This window comes from Syzygium oleosum, unplaced genomic scaffold (assembly GCF_021117445.2).
Source record: "Syzygium oleosum isolate NSW1041296 unplaced genomic scaffold, Sole_v2.1 Sole_v2.24, whole genome shotgun sequence".
Taxonomy (NCBI): Eukaryota; Viridiplantae; Streptophyta; class Magnoliopsida; order Myrtales; family Myrtaceae; genus Syzygium; species Syzygium oleosum.
Window position 1 is genome coordinate 2,768,743 of NW_026607508.1, and position 16,340 is coordinate 2,785,082.

At 38.6% G+C, this 16,340-nt stretch overlaps 2 protein-coding genes across 3 annotated transcripts; both read left to right on the top strand.

Moving 5' to 3' along the window:
• The first annotated feature begins 3,301 nt into the window (after window positions 1-3,301).
• On the top strand, window positions 3,302-4,963 carry LOC130134858 (uncharacterized). 2 transcript variants are annotated; one of them, XR_008814345.1, is made up of 2 exons: window positions 3,302-3,630; window positions 4,903-4,963. XR_008814345.1 is itself a non-coding variant. In XM_056302608.1 (2 exons), the coding sequence occupies exons 1-2, from the start codon at window positions 3,331-3,333 to the stop codon at window positions 4,734-4,736; spliced, it is 306 nt and encodes a 101-aa protein (XP_056158583.1). In that variant the 5' UTR covers window positions 3,302-3,330; the 3' UTR covers window positions 4,737-4,761. The 2 variants fall into 2 exon arrangements, 1 of the variants encoding a protein (XP_056158583.1); XM_056302608.1 differs by lacking the exon at window positions 4,903-4,963 and adding an exon at window positions 4,731-4,761.
• On the top strand, window positions 4,962-6,144 carry LOC130134825 (uncharacterized). Its single transcript, XM_056302526.1, has 5 exons — window positions 4,962-5,174; window positions 5,285-5,411; window positions 5,498-5,782; window positions 5,850-5,951; window positions 6,022-6,144. Exons 1-5 carry the CDS (start codon window positions 5,062-5,064, stop codon window positions 6,142-6,144), a joined length of 750 nt encoding a protein of 249 aa, XP_056158501.1. The 5' UTR covers window positions 4,962-5,061.
• Window positions 6,145-16,340: the final 10,196 nt, after the last annotated feature.

Here is a 16,340-nt window from a genome sequence, read left to right on the forward strand (position 1 = left end):
TTGAAGAAAAAAGTGAAGAATAAGGCATGTGTTGAAGCTTTAATTTGTAATGCATATATTGTGGAAGAAGTAACAACATTTGCATCATACTATTTTGAGCCGCACGTGCAGTGCAAGAGGCGGAGAGCAAGAAGAAATGATGAGGGTCCCATCGATCCCAATTGCAAATCATTCTCTATTTTCAATTATCTCGGTAGACCAAGCGGCGCATGCCAGTTTCGTTGCTTAACAGGCGAAGAACGACAGGCAGCCCATACCTATATTTTACTGAACTGTCCAGAAGTGGAGCCATACTTCCAGTAAGTGTATATTTGTAAATATATGTATTGCGTGTCAAATATTCACTAATATATAAATGTAAATTGTTAATAGGATTTTTCAAAATTCAATGTATGGACTACCATCAAATGAGTTCGACCGTTTGTGTGATGAACAATTTGCAGCATGGTTCAAAACATATGTAAGTTGCCTATAGACCAAAACCAAGTTATTAATATTTTATACATCATTTAAATATATATTATTGACTTTGCGTGTGTGATCTTAGGTTCACAGTAATCATGATCAAGTTGAAGAGCAAGGATTGCTATATTATCTGTCATGGGGTCCACAGTCAAGCATACGAACTTGGCCAGCATATTTCATAAACGGGTATAATTTTCACACTCAAGAATATGGAATGGGAAAAGCCACAATGAATAATGGTGTGTGTGTTCGGTTATCCAATTGTGGTAGTTCAAAAGATGATTTTTATGGCTTGTTGGATGAAATCATCGAGATAGAGTACCCCGGACCATTAATGCGGGTTGTGTTATTTAAGTGCATGTTGTTCGACCCCGTCAAAGGAATGAAGGTGCATACGAAGTTTAATTTGGTTGAAATAAATCACAAGAAAAGGTATAAGAAATATGAACCATTTGTGTTGGCACAACAAGCAATTCAAGTATATTGTGCATCATATCCTAGTTTGAAACGTGACAAAGCTGATTGGTAGGCTGTATGTAAAACCAAAGCACGAAGAAAAATTGAGGAACACTGGAAGGATACAGCATATCAACAAGAGGAAGTTTGTAACGCGGTTCAAACTGAGGAATATAACATTCCTACTCTACGAGATCCATGTGGAGCAATGATAGATGTAGATCTAACCGAAATTCGCGAATCAAATTTAGAAGGTGTTGCAGAATCTGATTTTGAGACAGAGGATGATGAGGATGATGAGGATGATGAGGATGATGATGATGACGATGATGACGATGATGCTCAAGAAGAAGATCAAGATCAAGATGAAGACGAAGGTGAAGATGAAGATTTAGATTTTTGAGACTTTTTACTAATTATGTCGTAATTATTATTATTATTATTATGACAAAAGTTTATTGTTGTTGTCGTAATTATTAGTATTGTTGTTGTTGTTGTTGTTATTATTATTATTATTATTATTATTATTGTAATTGTTGTTGAATATTATTATTGCTATTATTGTTAATGAAATGTTATTGTCCGGAAAACAAAATGAATTACACGGGTGTGGGATAGTAGAAACAAAATTCGTGACTAAAATCCGTGGCAAATTTGCCACGAATTTACACCAATTTCATGAAAAAATGCCCACAAACATGCTTACATCCATTTTTTTTGAAATCCGTGGCTAAAATTTGTGGCAAATTTGCCACAATTTCATAAAATGAATTTTGGGGTTTTTATGAAATTCGTGGCAAAAATCCGTGGCAAATTTGCCACGGATTTTAGCCACGAATTTCACAAAATGAATTTTGGGCTTTTTATGAAATTCATGGCTAAAATCCGTGGCAAATTTGCCACGGATTTTAGCCACGAATTTCATGAAAAAAATGCCCACAAACATGAATAATTTGGGGCTTTTTACGAAATTCGTGGCAAAAATTCGTGGTAAATTTGCCACGAATTTTAGCCACGAATTTCGTAAAAAAATCCCACAAACATGAATAATTTTTCGGCTTTTTATGAAATTCGTGGCTAAAATCCGTGGCAAATTTGCCACGGATTTTTGAAAAAAAGGACGTAGGAATGTGTATGGGCATTTTTTCATGAAATTCGTGGCTAAAAGCCCAAAATTATTCATGTTTGTGGGATTTTTTCAGGAAATTCGTGGCTAAAATCCGTGGCAAATTTACCACGGATTTTTGCCACGAATTTCATAAAAAGCCCAATATTATTCATGTTTGTGGGAATTTTTTCAGGAAATTCGTGGTAAATTTGCCACGGATTTTAGCCACGAATTTCGTAAAAAGCCCAATATTATTCATGTTTGTGGGTTTTTTTTACGAAATTCGTGGCTAAAATCCGTGGCAAATTAGCCATGGAATTCATAAAAATCCCACAAACATGAATAATTAATTTTTCATAAAAAGCCCAATATTATTCATGTTCATGCAAAATTTTTATGAAATATGTGGCTAAAATCCGTGGCAAATTTGCCACGGACTTTTGCCACGAATTTCGTAAAAAAATGTCTATACAAACGATTACGTCGTTTTTTTTTCTTCAAAATCCGTTGCTAAAATCCGTGGCAAATTTGCCACGGAATTTAGCCACGGAGTTCATGAAAAAATCCCATTCACATGACTAAGTAATTTTCAAGAAATCCATGGCAAAAATCCGTGGCAAATTTGCCATGGATTTTAGCCACGAATTAATTTCCTAATATGAATTTTGGGGTTTTTATGAAATCGGTGGCTAAAATCTGTGGCAAATTAGCCACGGATTTTAGCCACGAATTTCATGAAAAAAATGCGTATACACATGCCTACGTCCTTTTTTTTACGAAATTCGTGGCTAAAATCCGTGGCAAATTTGCCACGGATTTTAGCCACGAATTTCGTGAAAAAAATGCGTATACACATGCCTACGTCCTTTTTTTCATGAAATTCGTGGCTAAAATCCGTGGCAAATTTGCCACGGATTTTTGCCACGAATTTCGTAAAAAAAAACCCACAAACATGAATAATATTGGGCTTTTTACGAAATCCGTGGCAAATTTGCCACGGATTTTAGCCACGGATTTCATGAAAAGCCAAAAATATTAGTGTTTGCCGTGATAATTTTATATTTCGATTGAATTTGCCGCGGAAAATAACAATTCATGGCTAATATCGTGGCAAATTAGCCACGACAAAATAACAATTCGTGGCTAATAACGTGGCAAATTAGCCACGGATTTTATTCCGTGGCTAATTTGCCACGATATTAGCCACGAATTTTATTCCGTGGCTAATTTGCCACGATATTAGCCACGATTTTTAATCCGTGGCTAATTTCAGCGGAAATTCACAAACCGGCATCGTCTTCATGTGCGGGTACAAATTAGGGTTCTTATCTTCTCACGATCGAACCAATCTTCTCTCCAACATCTGCCTCTTCTCTGTCTCTGTCTTCTCCCTCTTCTTTGTTTCTGTTGCAAGTCTCGGTCGAACGATTCTCGACGACCTTTGGCGTTCTTCGGCGTTCTTTGGCATTCTTCGGCGCGATTCTCGGCGTTCTTCGGCGGCGGACGCTGGGAAGCGAGGACACCCAGCGCGCGGTCTGCTTCTGTTGGGTTCTTCGGCGGCGTCCGAGAGTGTTCGGTCTGCTTCTGTTGGGAAACGAGAGGTACGTTTGCTTGGGTTTGCTTTTTGGCGTTATTTCTGGGCGTTTGCGTCTGCTTATGCTTCTGTTCTGATATTTGTGTTGGGTCTACATTTGGGTGCATACCTTTCGCTATGCTTCGTGCTTCGCTTCGTGTTGGCTGGCTTTTGTGTTGGGCACCGCCGCTCGTTACTGTTTCGCCCACGAATTTGGTTATGTTTCGTGGGCGCTTCTGTGCTTCTGCTTTGTTTTGTTCGTGGGCGAAACAGTTATGTTTCGTGGGCGCTTATGTGCTTCACGCTTCCGTGCTTCGGCCGTACGTGTTGGCTTCGTGTTGGGTTTGCTTCGCTGCGTTCTGTTCGTGGGCGAAATAGAATGGTTCTGTTTTTGTTTCGCTCACGAAACAGAATCAAATTCCTCATATTTAGGTTGAAATTCGGTCAGATTTAGGTTGAAATTTGGTCGGAATGAGCTGAAATTTGGTTAGATTTAGGTTGAAATTTAGTTGAAATTCGTTTGAAATTTGGTCGGAATGAGGTGAAATGTGGTCGGAATGAGCTGAAATTTGGTCGGTCAAGTGGAAACGGCCCGCTGATCCAAAATCACATCCTATGGCCGTGACGCAAGTCGTTTTTTGGCTTTTTGGAGTCGTTTAGATGGGTTTTTTTGGCAAAAAACGATTCTTGTGAATAGTGTTTTCCGTGACATTTGCGTTTTTTTTTTTTCGTTTCGGAGTAGTTTAGATGGGTTTTGAAAACTATTTCCAAACCTTCTTTGGCCTAAGTTGAAGCTTTGGCCATCGAGAATTTCTGGAATGGCTCCCTTCGGGGTAAAGCCTTATAATTACTTGTTCAAAACTTATTGATTTCCATGTTGAAGTTGATATAGTCATTTAAAAGGGATATGTGCACCATAAAACATGCAATCAAAACTTATTAAAATTTGTTGAACAGAACTTACTGATTTCCTTGCATCATAAAATTTGTTGTGAAAGTGTAACTTATTAAGTTCTAAGGCTTTCAAAACATGCAATTAAATTTTAAAACAAGTCGAATTACAGCAATTAACTGAAAATTTGATGACCCTGACCAGCTAGATGAGTTCTCCCTTTTTTACTATTGTAGGACTAGAAATTTAGCTGGTAGTCATTTCCGGATAGCTTCCTTTTTTTTTCAGGGGCCAAGTTTCTCTCTTGCTCTCAATAACAAAATGGTAAGCTTCACGACGTACGTCATTATGTGTCCCTAATACATGTTCATAATTTTTTACATTTTTGTCTAACCTTGCAACTTTTAGTATAAACGTGGAGGTCACATGCGTCGTGGTGATGCTTCACAAAGAAGACTAGGCCCTTCCCATTCCTCGTCCTCGTCCCCGTCCCTTTCCGCTTCCTCTACCCTTTAATCTAACCCTCAACTAGTACATGGACACATTGGCCCTTCCTCCGACCCTCAAATGCGAACTGAATTTACTTCAGTTCCATCGCCTTCGGTTCCGCCTTCTTCTTCAACACAACACTCGAATTATGAAGAAGATACCCGATTCATGATAGCCCCATTTGGAGATTCGTAAGTATTTCATTTTTTTAAGTATATGTGAATTATTATGGATGTCAACTGAATTGTCCGTATGCTTCACGGATGCTACGTATGTTGAAATCGTTATAACCCGTTTGCAGATTCACGGATGCTACGTATGTTGTGAGGAGACTTAATAAAATAATCAATAACTATTGGATGGGGCAGTATAGTAGTTGGACCACCGCTCCAAAAGAAATAAAGGAATTGTGGTGGAATGAGTTCAAGGTAAGTTTTGTCCTTCTATTTCCTCACAAACTAAGTTCGATTTAGCATACTGAGTGTACAATTATTTTTCTATTGATTGCTTGCAGCGGAAGTTCAGGTGGGATGAAGCGGAAGAGAAAGAAGTTAAAAGAAATTTTAAGAAGAAAGCCGATGATCACATGCGAAATGTGATGAATAGAGCAAAGAGAAGTCAAGAAAAGTCAGATTTTATTACAGCTGACAATTGGGCGGAAATTAAGAGCACTTGGGACACCGAAAAGCATAAGCAAATCAGTGAAATTAATAAGAAGAATCGAGCTTCTAGTTCTAGTGAAGGGTCTGCCACATATGTTGGGGGCTCTATCAATATCGAGAAGCATAGAAAAAGAATGGTAAGTCTTTTAAACATGTTGTAAGTTAAATCAATAATTATGTCGTAATTATGTCTATATTTTGTAGGCAGATGAATTGGGGACGGAACCAACATTTATGGCTACATTTGAACACACCTTTCAGAAAAAAGATAAGACTTGGACTGGCAATCGAGCAAAAGCTATTAAGGTATGTAAGGTTATATTTTGTATTTATATATATTAAGTTTTTTTTATTTTTATCTATATTGTTAATGTAGGACAAATATGATGAACTTGTAATGAGCACGGCTGCTGCTAGTGGTGATGGTGATGGTGACGGTGATAGTGTTGCTGCGTCCGAGATATTATGGCATTATGGATGGAGGCATCGGGTGGAATGAGAAGAAGTCAAATATTTGGAATGGGATCCTTGTCAAGGATGTACAGAACGCTGGCTGCTGCAACTTCATCCTCCAGTGCGGCTTTTTTAAGGGCACAACACGAGGAGCGAACGGACCAAGAATTGAACCACCTGAAACAATTACTTGTACAAAAGGACGAAGAAATGAGAGGAGTGAAAAAAACGTTTGCAATTGATCATGCGACACCTCAACCTCGAAGCTGATGACGTTCCTCCTGTACCTCCTACTAATCCAGTAGGTGATGGCCACAATGATGATGATAATGAGATTCCTGATGATGATGCTGACGATGATGATCATCTTTGCTAGTTTAAATTTCCAAGAGGTACTTATATCTTTATGCTTCTGCTGTTGAATAGATGTGAAAAAATTAACAGGGGTTAGGAGTTTGATATTGTGATGTTTGTGCTGCAGATGGACAGGACTTCGATTCTTGGAGAACACTATAGACAACGTGAAAGAACTTCTTGGCAAGATCAATAGTTTGCTACAATAGTTTGCGAACTGGCTAATTTAGAACTTTGTTTCATTTCTTTCTTTTTGGGGTTTGTTCTTGTCTTGACTGTGATTTTCTACCAATGTTAATTAGATTTCAAATCGAAATCGTCCCTAAACAACATTCGTCCCTAAATTATTCATTAAAATTCGTCGCCAAATTCGTTTTCGAATAATGTCCGTCGCAAAAGTCAAAATTTTTCGTGGCAAAATACTGACCAAAAAAAAAATTTGTTGGCAAATTAGCCACGAATAAGTTCGTCGCAAAAAACCAACAAGAAAAATATGGTCCCAAATTAGCCATGAATTTTGCCACGAATTTTGTTTGTGGTAAATTAGCCACGAATTTTGCCACGAATTTTAGCCACGAAGAATTTCGTCGCTAATAATTGAAAAATAAATTTTGCTCGCAAATTAGCCACAATTTTGCCACTAAATGTGTTCGTGGCAAATTACCCACAATTTTGCCACGAATAAGTTGTGCAAATAATTGAAAAAATTAGATTTTTTTGGCAAATTAGCCACGAATTTTGCCACGAAATGTGTTCGTGGCAAATTAGCCACGACTTTTGCCACGAATAAATTCGTCGCAAAAAAATGAAATTTTTTTTTGGCAAATTAGCCACGAATTTTGCCACGAAATGCGAGAAATTTTGCCACGGATAATTAGCAACGATTTTTGCCACGAAAATATTTCGTCGCAATTTCGCGACCAACAAAAAAAAATAATCAACGAATTTTGCCACGAATAGATCTCATGGCAAATTACAGACGAATTTTGCCACGAATATTTAGCGGAAGTTTGCCACGAGTAATTAGCGACGAATTTTGCCACAAAATAATGTTCGTGGCAAATTAGCGACGGAATTTTGCCACGAATATACTTCGTCGCAAATTAGCCACGAATTTTGCCACAAATATTTTTTGTCGCAAATTAGCCACGAATTTTGCCACGAATAATTAGCGACAAATTTTGCGACGAATTATTTTTCGTTGCAAATTAGCCACGAATTTTGCAACGAATAATTAGCGACGAATTTTTTTCGTCGCAAATTAGCCACGAAAATTGAAATTTTCCGTGGCAAAATTTTGCAACGGTCTATTAGCGACGAATTTTTTCCGTCACTAATTTCGTCTTAAATTCATTTTGCCATGAATTTTGCCAAATTTTTCGTGGCAAAACCCGGCTTTTTTTGTAGTGTTTGGTTTTCAAGGATCGTTTTATTGCCGCTGATTGCAGCTTCTTTTCAAAGACAAGCAACTATGCTAAGGACTTAGTTGACTAATGTGGACTTCTAATTGCGGACGATTACCGCGATGATGAATTTCTTTTCATTACATTTAGGTTCTCTAAGTACTCTGGCTTAGAGAAATTTGTCTGCTGGTCTGTCCTTTAAACTTTCTGCTTGTCCAGCTGAAATGATTTGAGTGTAATTTGAAAGAAGATATAGATTTATGGAGCTACCATTAGTTGTTAGTTTTCTCAATTTTTCCCAACCAAATTAAAAAAAGGAAAATACCAAAAACCATCCTTACATTTCACCCAATTACCCTTACCCTCTATTTTTAAAAAATAGCACTTACCATCCTCTAATAAGACAAGATCTAAAGTGATCTCCAATGACAAACCTCAAGATGTTTGTTAAAATAAGTCTCGAGTTTGAGCCCGTTAGAGAAAATCCGATCCGAGATTGATTTAAGGAAAGTCCACGAAAGTTTAATGTTTTTGTGGATGTCTAAAATCGAGGAAAGCAGATTACGAATCAGAGTGGACGCAAGCAAAGAAAAATAGAAATGTAAAGGCTTATATCCACTTGCCTATTTTGACTCGGTTGGATTTCTTTGAACGGTCCTACTTGGGACTTCCTCTGGCGGTGGCATATATCAATGTATTTGTGGGTTTCTCTTGGGCGTGTCTTGCTTGCATGTATATTGCAGTTAGCGCCGTGATCGTTTAGCAGTGGTCTAGTCCAATTGTTGAAGTTCTCGTGAAAATTGTTGGAGAAACTATTCAAGAATTGTGTCCTGATTAGTTAGTGTTTGATAACCAAAATCTTGTGGTAATATTTGTGTAATTCTTTCATGAGATTGAAGATTATTTCGTGAGGAATTGTGAGGCTAAACATCATGTGAGTTATTGGGGGCTAGGGAACATTGAAAGTGTTTGAGTGACTCGAATGTGGCAAAAAAAGAACACTACAAGTGCCATAACTTGTGTACGGCGCTCACTTTGGTGCCATAACTTTTTTTTGATCACTTTAGTGCTAAAATTTTTGAAAAACGATCACTTAAGTGCTAAATTTTTTGAAAAACGATCACTTAAGTGCCAACTCCGGTGCCGTACACAATTTTTCGCCGGAAATCCGACGTGGCATTTTTTTTATTAATTTCTGAAGCTGACGTGGCTCGCCGGAGATTGGCACTTAAGTTATCGTTTTTAAAAAAATTTAGCACTTAAATGATCGTTTTTAAAAAATTTTAGCACTTAAGTGATCGTTTTTCAAAAATTTTAGCACTGAAGTGATCCAAAAAAAACTTATGACACTTAAGTGATCATTTTTCCTCCGACTTGGCACCAAAGTGATCCGAAAAAAAGTTATGGCACCAAAGTGATCTCCGTACACAAGTTATGGCACTTATAGTGTTCTTTTGCCCTCGAATGTAGTTGTACTGTCCGCTGTAGTGCTTGACCTATAGTGAAATTCTTTGCTTCTCTCTCTGTGAACATAGGTCACATCGACCGAACCACATAAATTTGGTATCCGATTTATTTTCCTATTTTGTCTATTTTATTATTCAATCACTTGCTTTCACAACACTTGGTATCATAGCTAGGCTTGGCTGAAAAAGTGAATCGATGGCGACAGAAGAAAGAAAAATAAAAATCAGCAGATTTGATGGGAATGATTTTGGTTTCTGGAAGACGTAGATTGATGATTATTTGTATAAGAGAAAACTCTACTTACTCGTGTCTGGAGAGAAACCTAAGTTGATGAAGCAAGCTGAATGGGAATTGTTGGATAGACAAGCATTGGGTGTTATTAGGCTGACGTTGACTCGTAACTTCGCGTTTGACATCGTAAAAGAGAAGAACGCAGCGGGACTGATGAAAGCCCTGTCAGACATGTACGAGAAGCCCTCTACGATTAACAAGGTCTATCTGATATGATGTGTGTTTAACTTAAAGATGAGCGAAGGTGCATCAGTTGCTAATCATATCAATGAATTCAATGTGATCCTTAGTCAATTGAGTTCATTTGATATTTATTTTGAAGATGAGGTACATATTTTGATTCTATTATCCTTATTGCCTAATAGTTAATATACTACTCTTATTGTAAGTGAAAGTAGAGGAAGAACCGGTAATAGTGTTAGCAGGAGTAGTATAAACTTGAACAAACATAGTCAGTTTAGGACTGGCGGTACTGTTTGTTGGAGTTGTGGCAAGAGGGGGCATTTTAGAAGGGATTGCCTTCAGCTGAAGAACGAAAAGGGTAAGGGAATTAGAGTCGAGTCTACAATCATGTTGAAGTTGTAGTTGATAGTAATTTAGATAGTGTTGATTATGTTTTGTCTGTCACTGATTATTCATCATTTGATGGATGGATTATGGATTCTAGTTATTCATTTCACATTACACCAAATAGGAACTAGTTTACTACTTATCAATGCATGGATAGTAGTATAGTGTAGTTTGGGAACAATACTCAATGCGATGTCGTGGTTGTTAGCGATGTTAGAATCAGAATGGATGATAGTATCATGAGGACATTGGCTGGAGTGTGCCATGTTCTAGAGTTGAAGAAGAACCTGATTTCCTTGAGCGCCCTGGATTTAGTTGGGTGTCGGTATACTTTAGAAAGTGGAGTTTTGAAGGTTGTTCGAGGTGCCCTGGTGATAATGAGATGAATCAAGCACAATGGATTGTATGAGCTTCAAGATGAGAGTGTGACAAATTTCGCTGTGAAGACGTCATATGCATCTGTTTGAGAGTCTGAATTGTGGCATATACGTTTGTGGCACATTAGCAAGAGAAGCCTAAAGGTTCTAAGTAAAAGGACTCTGCCGTGTGTCATGAACTAAATGTATGCAGGTGCTGTGACCTAGGTAAACGGCGGAAAGTGCAGTTTAGTACGGCTATAAGAGAAACCACGGAGATTGCATAGTTAATTTACTTGGATGTTCGTAAATTGTTGCTATTTCCTTCTAGGAAGAGTGCTAGATTTATGCTAGCAATTGTGTATGACTACTCGAAGAAGACCTGGGTGTTTGTGCTTAGGCACAAGTTTGATGCTGTTGTCAGGATCAGGCAGTTGAGAGATTTGATCGAAAAGGAGACTGGTAAAATAATCAGGCATGTATGGATTGACAGTAGTATAGAGTTTGGCTCGAAACTGTTAAATGAATTCTACATGAAGGAAAGTATTGTGAGACACTGCACTAATGGTAGTGAATCACAACAGGTTGCAGAGTTGATGAGTAGCACATTGTAGAACATTACTAGAGACGACCCATAAAATGTTCTTTAGTTTTGTTATGGCTAAGAGATTCCTGGTGGATGTGCTTACTAGCGAGCTACTTGGTGAATAGATCCCCATCGATAGAGATTGGATGTTAGACTATCGAAGAAGTGTGGTCAAGTAATGTTGCTGATTATTTTGTTATTAGAATATTTGGTTGCCCATGTTATGTTCGAGTGAGTGATGGTAAGCTCGATAGAAGGGTAAGAAAGTGCATGTGCCTAGGTTATGCACAAGGTGACCAGGGTTATAGGTTGTGGTGCCGGAATTAAATTCACATTTTATTAACAGAGAAGTTACATTTGACGAGTCTCTAATACTTCTGGCTAGGAGTGTTTGTGGTAGTATTCATACGGATCTGAACGGTGTTTAGCTTGATGTAGAGTTGCAACCAAAAACTTCACAAGTAGTAGGTATTAGCGAAGTAGTCAACACAGATGGTACTTATAGCGAGGTAGAGCCTGCAGAACTAATGGTGGCTGTAACTACTGAGTTTGATAAGGTGCATATTTGATCTCCTAATATATGTGGATGCAACGATGGTTTTCCTTTATCTGTGGTTAAGGAGGTTGTGTTGGAAAATCCTTGTGGAGTAGTTAAAGGTGCATGTGAAGTTGGTATTCTGATAAGGTCCACGGTTATGGCAAAGTTCAAGTAAGACTTGGACTTGAAAGATGTCTGTGGTGATTAAGCCCATGAAGGGTTGTGGGAGAGTAGCAGTGAAATTCATATTTTCATAGAAGCAATTGTGACTTGGTTCCAATATCGAGCAAAGATGGAGATTGTTAAAATATGTCTCGAGTTTGAACTCGTTAGACGAAACCCAACTCGAGATTGATTAAAGGAAACTCCACGAAAGTTGAAGTTTTTTGTGGATGTTTGAAATAGAGGAAAGCATATTACAAATCGGGGTAGGCACAAGCAAAGAAAAATAGAAAAGGAAAGGCTCATGTCCACTTGCCTATTTTGACTCGATTGGATTTCTTTGATCGGTCTAGCTCGGGACTTCCTTTGGAGATGGCATATATCAATGTATTCGAGGGTTTCTCTTGGGCATGTCTTGCTTGCATGTACATTGCAATTAGCGCCGTGATCATTTAGCAATAGTTCTTGTCCAATTGTTAAGTTCTCGTGAAAATTGTTGGAGAAACTATTCAAGAATTGCATCCTGATTAGTTAGTGTTTAATAATCGAAATCTTGTAGTAGGATTTGTGTAATTTCTTCGTGAGATTAAGAGATTATTTTGTAAGGAATTGTGGGGCTAAAGTCTGTGTGAGTTATTGGGTGTAATTGGGGGCTAGGAAATACTGAAAGTATTTGATTGACTCTTAGTGTGGTTATAATCTCCGTTGTATCGCTTGATTTATAGTAGAATTCTTTGCTGCTTTCCCTTTGGACGTAGGTCATATTGACCGAATCACATAAATTTGGTATCTGATTTATTTTCTTGTTCTGTCTATTTTATTATTCGATTGCTTGCTTCCGCTTACAAATGAGAGTGATAATACTAAATCTTGATAGGTCTCACTATCTTGGGGTTGCTTGTCTCACTATCTCAAAGTCACTCTTTTTACACCTCTCAAAGATTGCAATTTTGAAGCTCACTAAGACAAGTGCATAAGATAGAAGCTCTCTTATACTTTGGAATTTGATATTTGTGACCTCTTTTTCTCTTCAGTACCAGAATCTCATTTTATACTCCTCCACTTCCAATCCAATTGTTGGACAGTCTGTAGAGGATCATTCTCTAATCAACTCGTTGGATGTTGGAAGTAAATGTTGAGAGACTCGACTAACCCGTTCAATGCACTACGAACAAATTTTCCAGGATTGTACGTTGAATAACCGGCGAACAATGGACGAATCTACTTCACGTTGATCCGAATACAATCACTAGGAAAGTATTCTTGTTCCACAGCATTAATGCTGATTGTCTTCTCAAAGTAGATACGGAATCCTTATGTGTCGTTCTTTGATGAAGAGAGAGAGAGAGAGAGAGAGAGAGTGTGTGTGTGTGTGACGCTCCGAACCCCACTGAGCCCGCGACATCCCTGCGTAGTCGTATTTCGAATGTGACGTCCCAGGAGTCGTCGTTGACCCAAACGAAACTTCAAGCATAGAACGCACGCGGAAGCAATTATAACACCTAGACAAGATTAAAGACCAAGGGTAGCAGGAGAATACTTGAACAAATCAACTATATACTTTATTCAACGGCCACCCTCTTTCGGACTTCATGTAGATTCGGGATTCGGGGTTTTCTCTTGTCATTTCCTTGTATTTGGTGATTCAGAAAAGTAATACAAACTCTTACCTTTACCAAAAAAAAATACTTTATTCAACGGCACGTACTGACAAAATCCAACCTTACATACAAAAGGCCACTAGAGTTAAAACCACCATCATAAAAAAGGGACAAGTGGTTGGGTAGGCTAGCCTAGCTATACAAAAGGGTCCACCAACTCAATGGGCTCCTCTTCGGGGTCTTGCTCCATCGGCTCTTCCTCGAGATCCCAAAACGCTGTGATAAACCATTCATGGTCGGGGTCGGGGGTCTGAAATGGTTATATAATAACCATGAGAACGAGTCTCAATAAGCAACACCCTAAACCCTACATAGGTTAACACGTACCTCCAGACAAATAGAATAACACCCAATACATTCAATCAACATGCAATAACATTCAAAGGCATTCTCTAGCCTTACCTCGATGCATATACATAACCCCGGACGTTAGTTGGATCGTAATAACATATCAGACCACATATGGTCCATACACTTCAAAATACCACAAATTCCTAACATATGCAATTATAAAGTCAATCCAACAAATCCTCATTCATTACCGACCCACGTAACACGCCTCAGGTCCACCATTTCACATGACTTGCGTAATACGCATCATGTCCACAGCACGACTCGTGTAGAGACGCATCAAGTCAGCGGTCCTCCGGTTTATCCGGGCATCGTCTCGGGTAACACACCTCAAGACAAATCCAATTCCTCGTGTAAACATGCCTCAAGGATTATAGGATCAAACGTACATCCCCATTCAATTTCATGCCTTTCCCTGCGTCAACACGCCTCAGGGCCTATCGATCATATGCGATACACATCTCATTCCCTTCACACAACATCCACATGCCCTAATCACACATAAACATGCTCAATTCCAAATCAACAACTCAGCCCAACCAATCCATTCACAAGGGCAACAATGTAGCTCAACCATATCACCCAATCATTCCAACACCTTTCAAACCACAGTTCAAGCTATACTCTCAATGGCATAAATCCACACATCACAACATTCAACTCAGCCACCAAGCATCACCACAATCAACTCAGCCACCAAGCACTACAACTCAGCCACAAGAAACAAGGGAAAACCCAATACACAGATTCGGAGCAATTCTGGGCCAGCGCACAGTTCTGGGATTCCTTTTAAAATAAATAGTAATTCAACTCCAAAAATTATGAATTTCGGATATGTCCTAGAAGACATCTTGATGAACATTTTTCATGGAAAAAAAAACCCATTTCTACCTAGAACCATCTCTTTTTGTCATCCAAAGTCGGACATAAAACATTTCATTCGGACTAGCCATCCGGCTTTCAAAATGCATTTCAAGTAGTAACCAAATCTCCTTAGAAAGCTTTGAAATTTTTATATGTTATACCCACAAATGTTCCCAACAAGTTTTATGAAGGAAATATTTTGAAAATAGGTCTGGAAAAATTTATAAAAATTCGAACAGACCCTAAGGTCGGAGGAACAATTTTTCCGACAGACTTATTTCGATCCAAAGATGGACTTCCGAATGACCTCAAATGACTTCCAAAAATTCCCAAATTAAATTATGTTATACTCAAAGATTTTTTAAACAACTTTCATGAAGAACATTACCCCATATTCGGCCCACACAGGTCTCGGAAAAAATAGTAAAACTCGACAACACAGAAGTAACGAAATCCGAGAACACAACCAACAAGCAAATCTACTTGTCTAGCCCTTAAAACAACTAACCACAACCTCTAATCATCCCCTAATAAGCCCATTGGTAATCCCTTAGCTTAGACAAGGTTTAGAGTGCCACTTACTAAGGAAAAACCTAAGCAAATCCAAGCAAGGAGTGCAGCACTAGGCCTAGAACAGCAGCAGCAGAGTAGAAGCCAATGGAAGAAGCAGCAGCAGAAGCTAGAAGCAGAAGAAGCCAACACAAGAAGTAGCAGCAGAAGGAAAAGAAGAAGAAGAAGAGAGAGAGAGAGAGAGAGAGAGAGAGACTTCATCAGATTTTTCTCTACTAATCCCACTAAAAACCCCATCACCCACTCCCACTCACACATCCAAGGGCTCACATTCCATCTTGTTGGGCAAGACAAGATTCTAGGGCTCACAAAATTCCTCCCAACCAATTACCCAAAATAATAAATGGCAAGAAAAAAAAATATGCAAGGAGGGAGGGGCACAATGGTCCTCTAGCTTTGGCCATAGAGGGAAAATGCCAATTTCCAATTTGCCCTTCAACCCTTCAAAGGAATTCAAATATCCCAAGAGTAAAATGGTTTTTTTCCAATTCCCGGTCCAAATTTCACTTTCCGATAAATCCAATAAACCTTAAGGTTGGCCACGCTTATGTGACGTCGTCCAAATAAATTAGTCGTGATACTTTGAGAAATTCGACATCCCAGTTCGGATTCAAATGACGGCCAATTTCACTCAAATGCGACTTTAGTGTATCTCTGACTAACGGACGGCTTTTTAGGATTTATGCGTATCGACCTGCGGTTACTCAAGTCATGGCAACCTCGATCGTCATCGAAGGTCGACTCATGGTCGAGTTCTTAGGTCCACGTACATTTCCCTAGGTAGTCATTTCCTAAAGGTTAGTATCCCAAGAATGATCAGTTCTAGGCGAGATTTAATTACAAATGCATTGAAGAATATACACATTTCATTTATCCCAAAAGTGGGTCGAAATTCAGAATGTCATAGCTTTTCCCCTCTTACAAAAATTTCGTCCTCGAAATTTACAAAACACCCCCACCTCGGGGTTATTAACATTACGTCCCGTTCATTATTATCTTTTTAATAAGCACAAGCGGAAACATATACTTCGGACAATCACATTCAGAACAGCAGCGGGATTTAGACAAG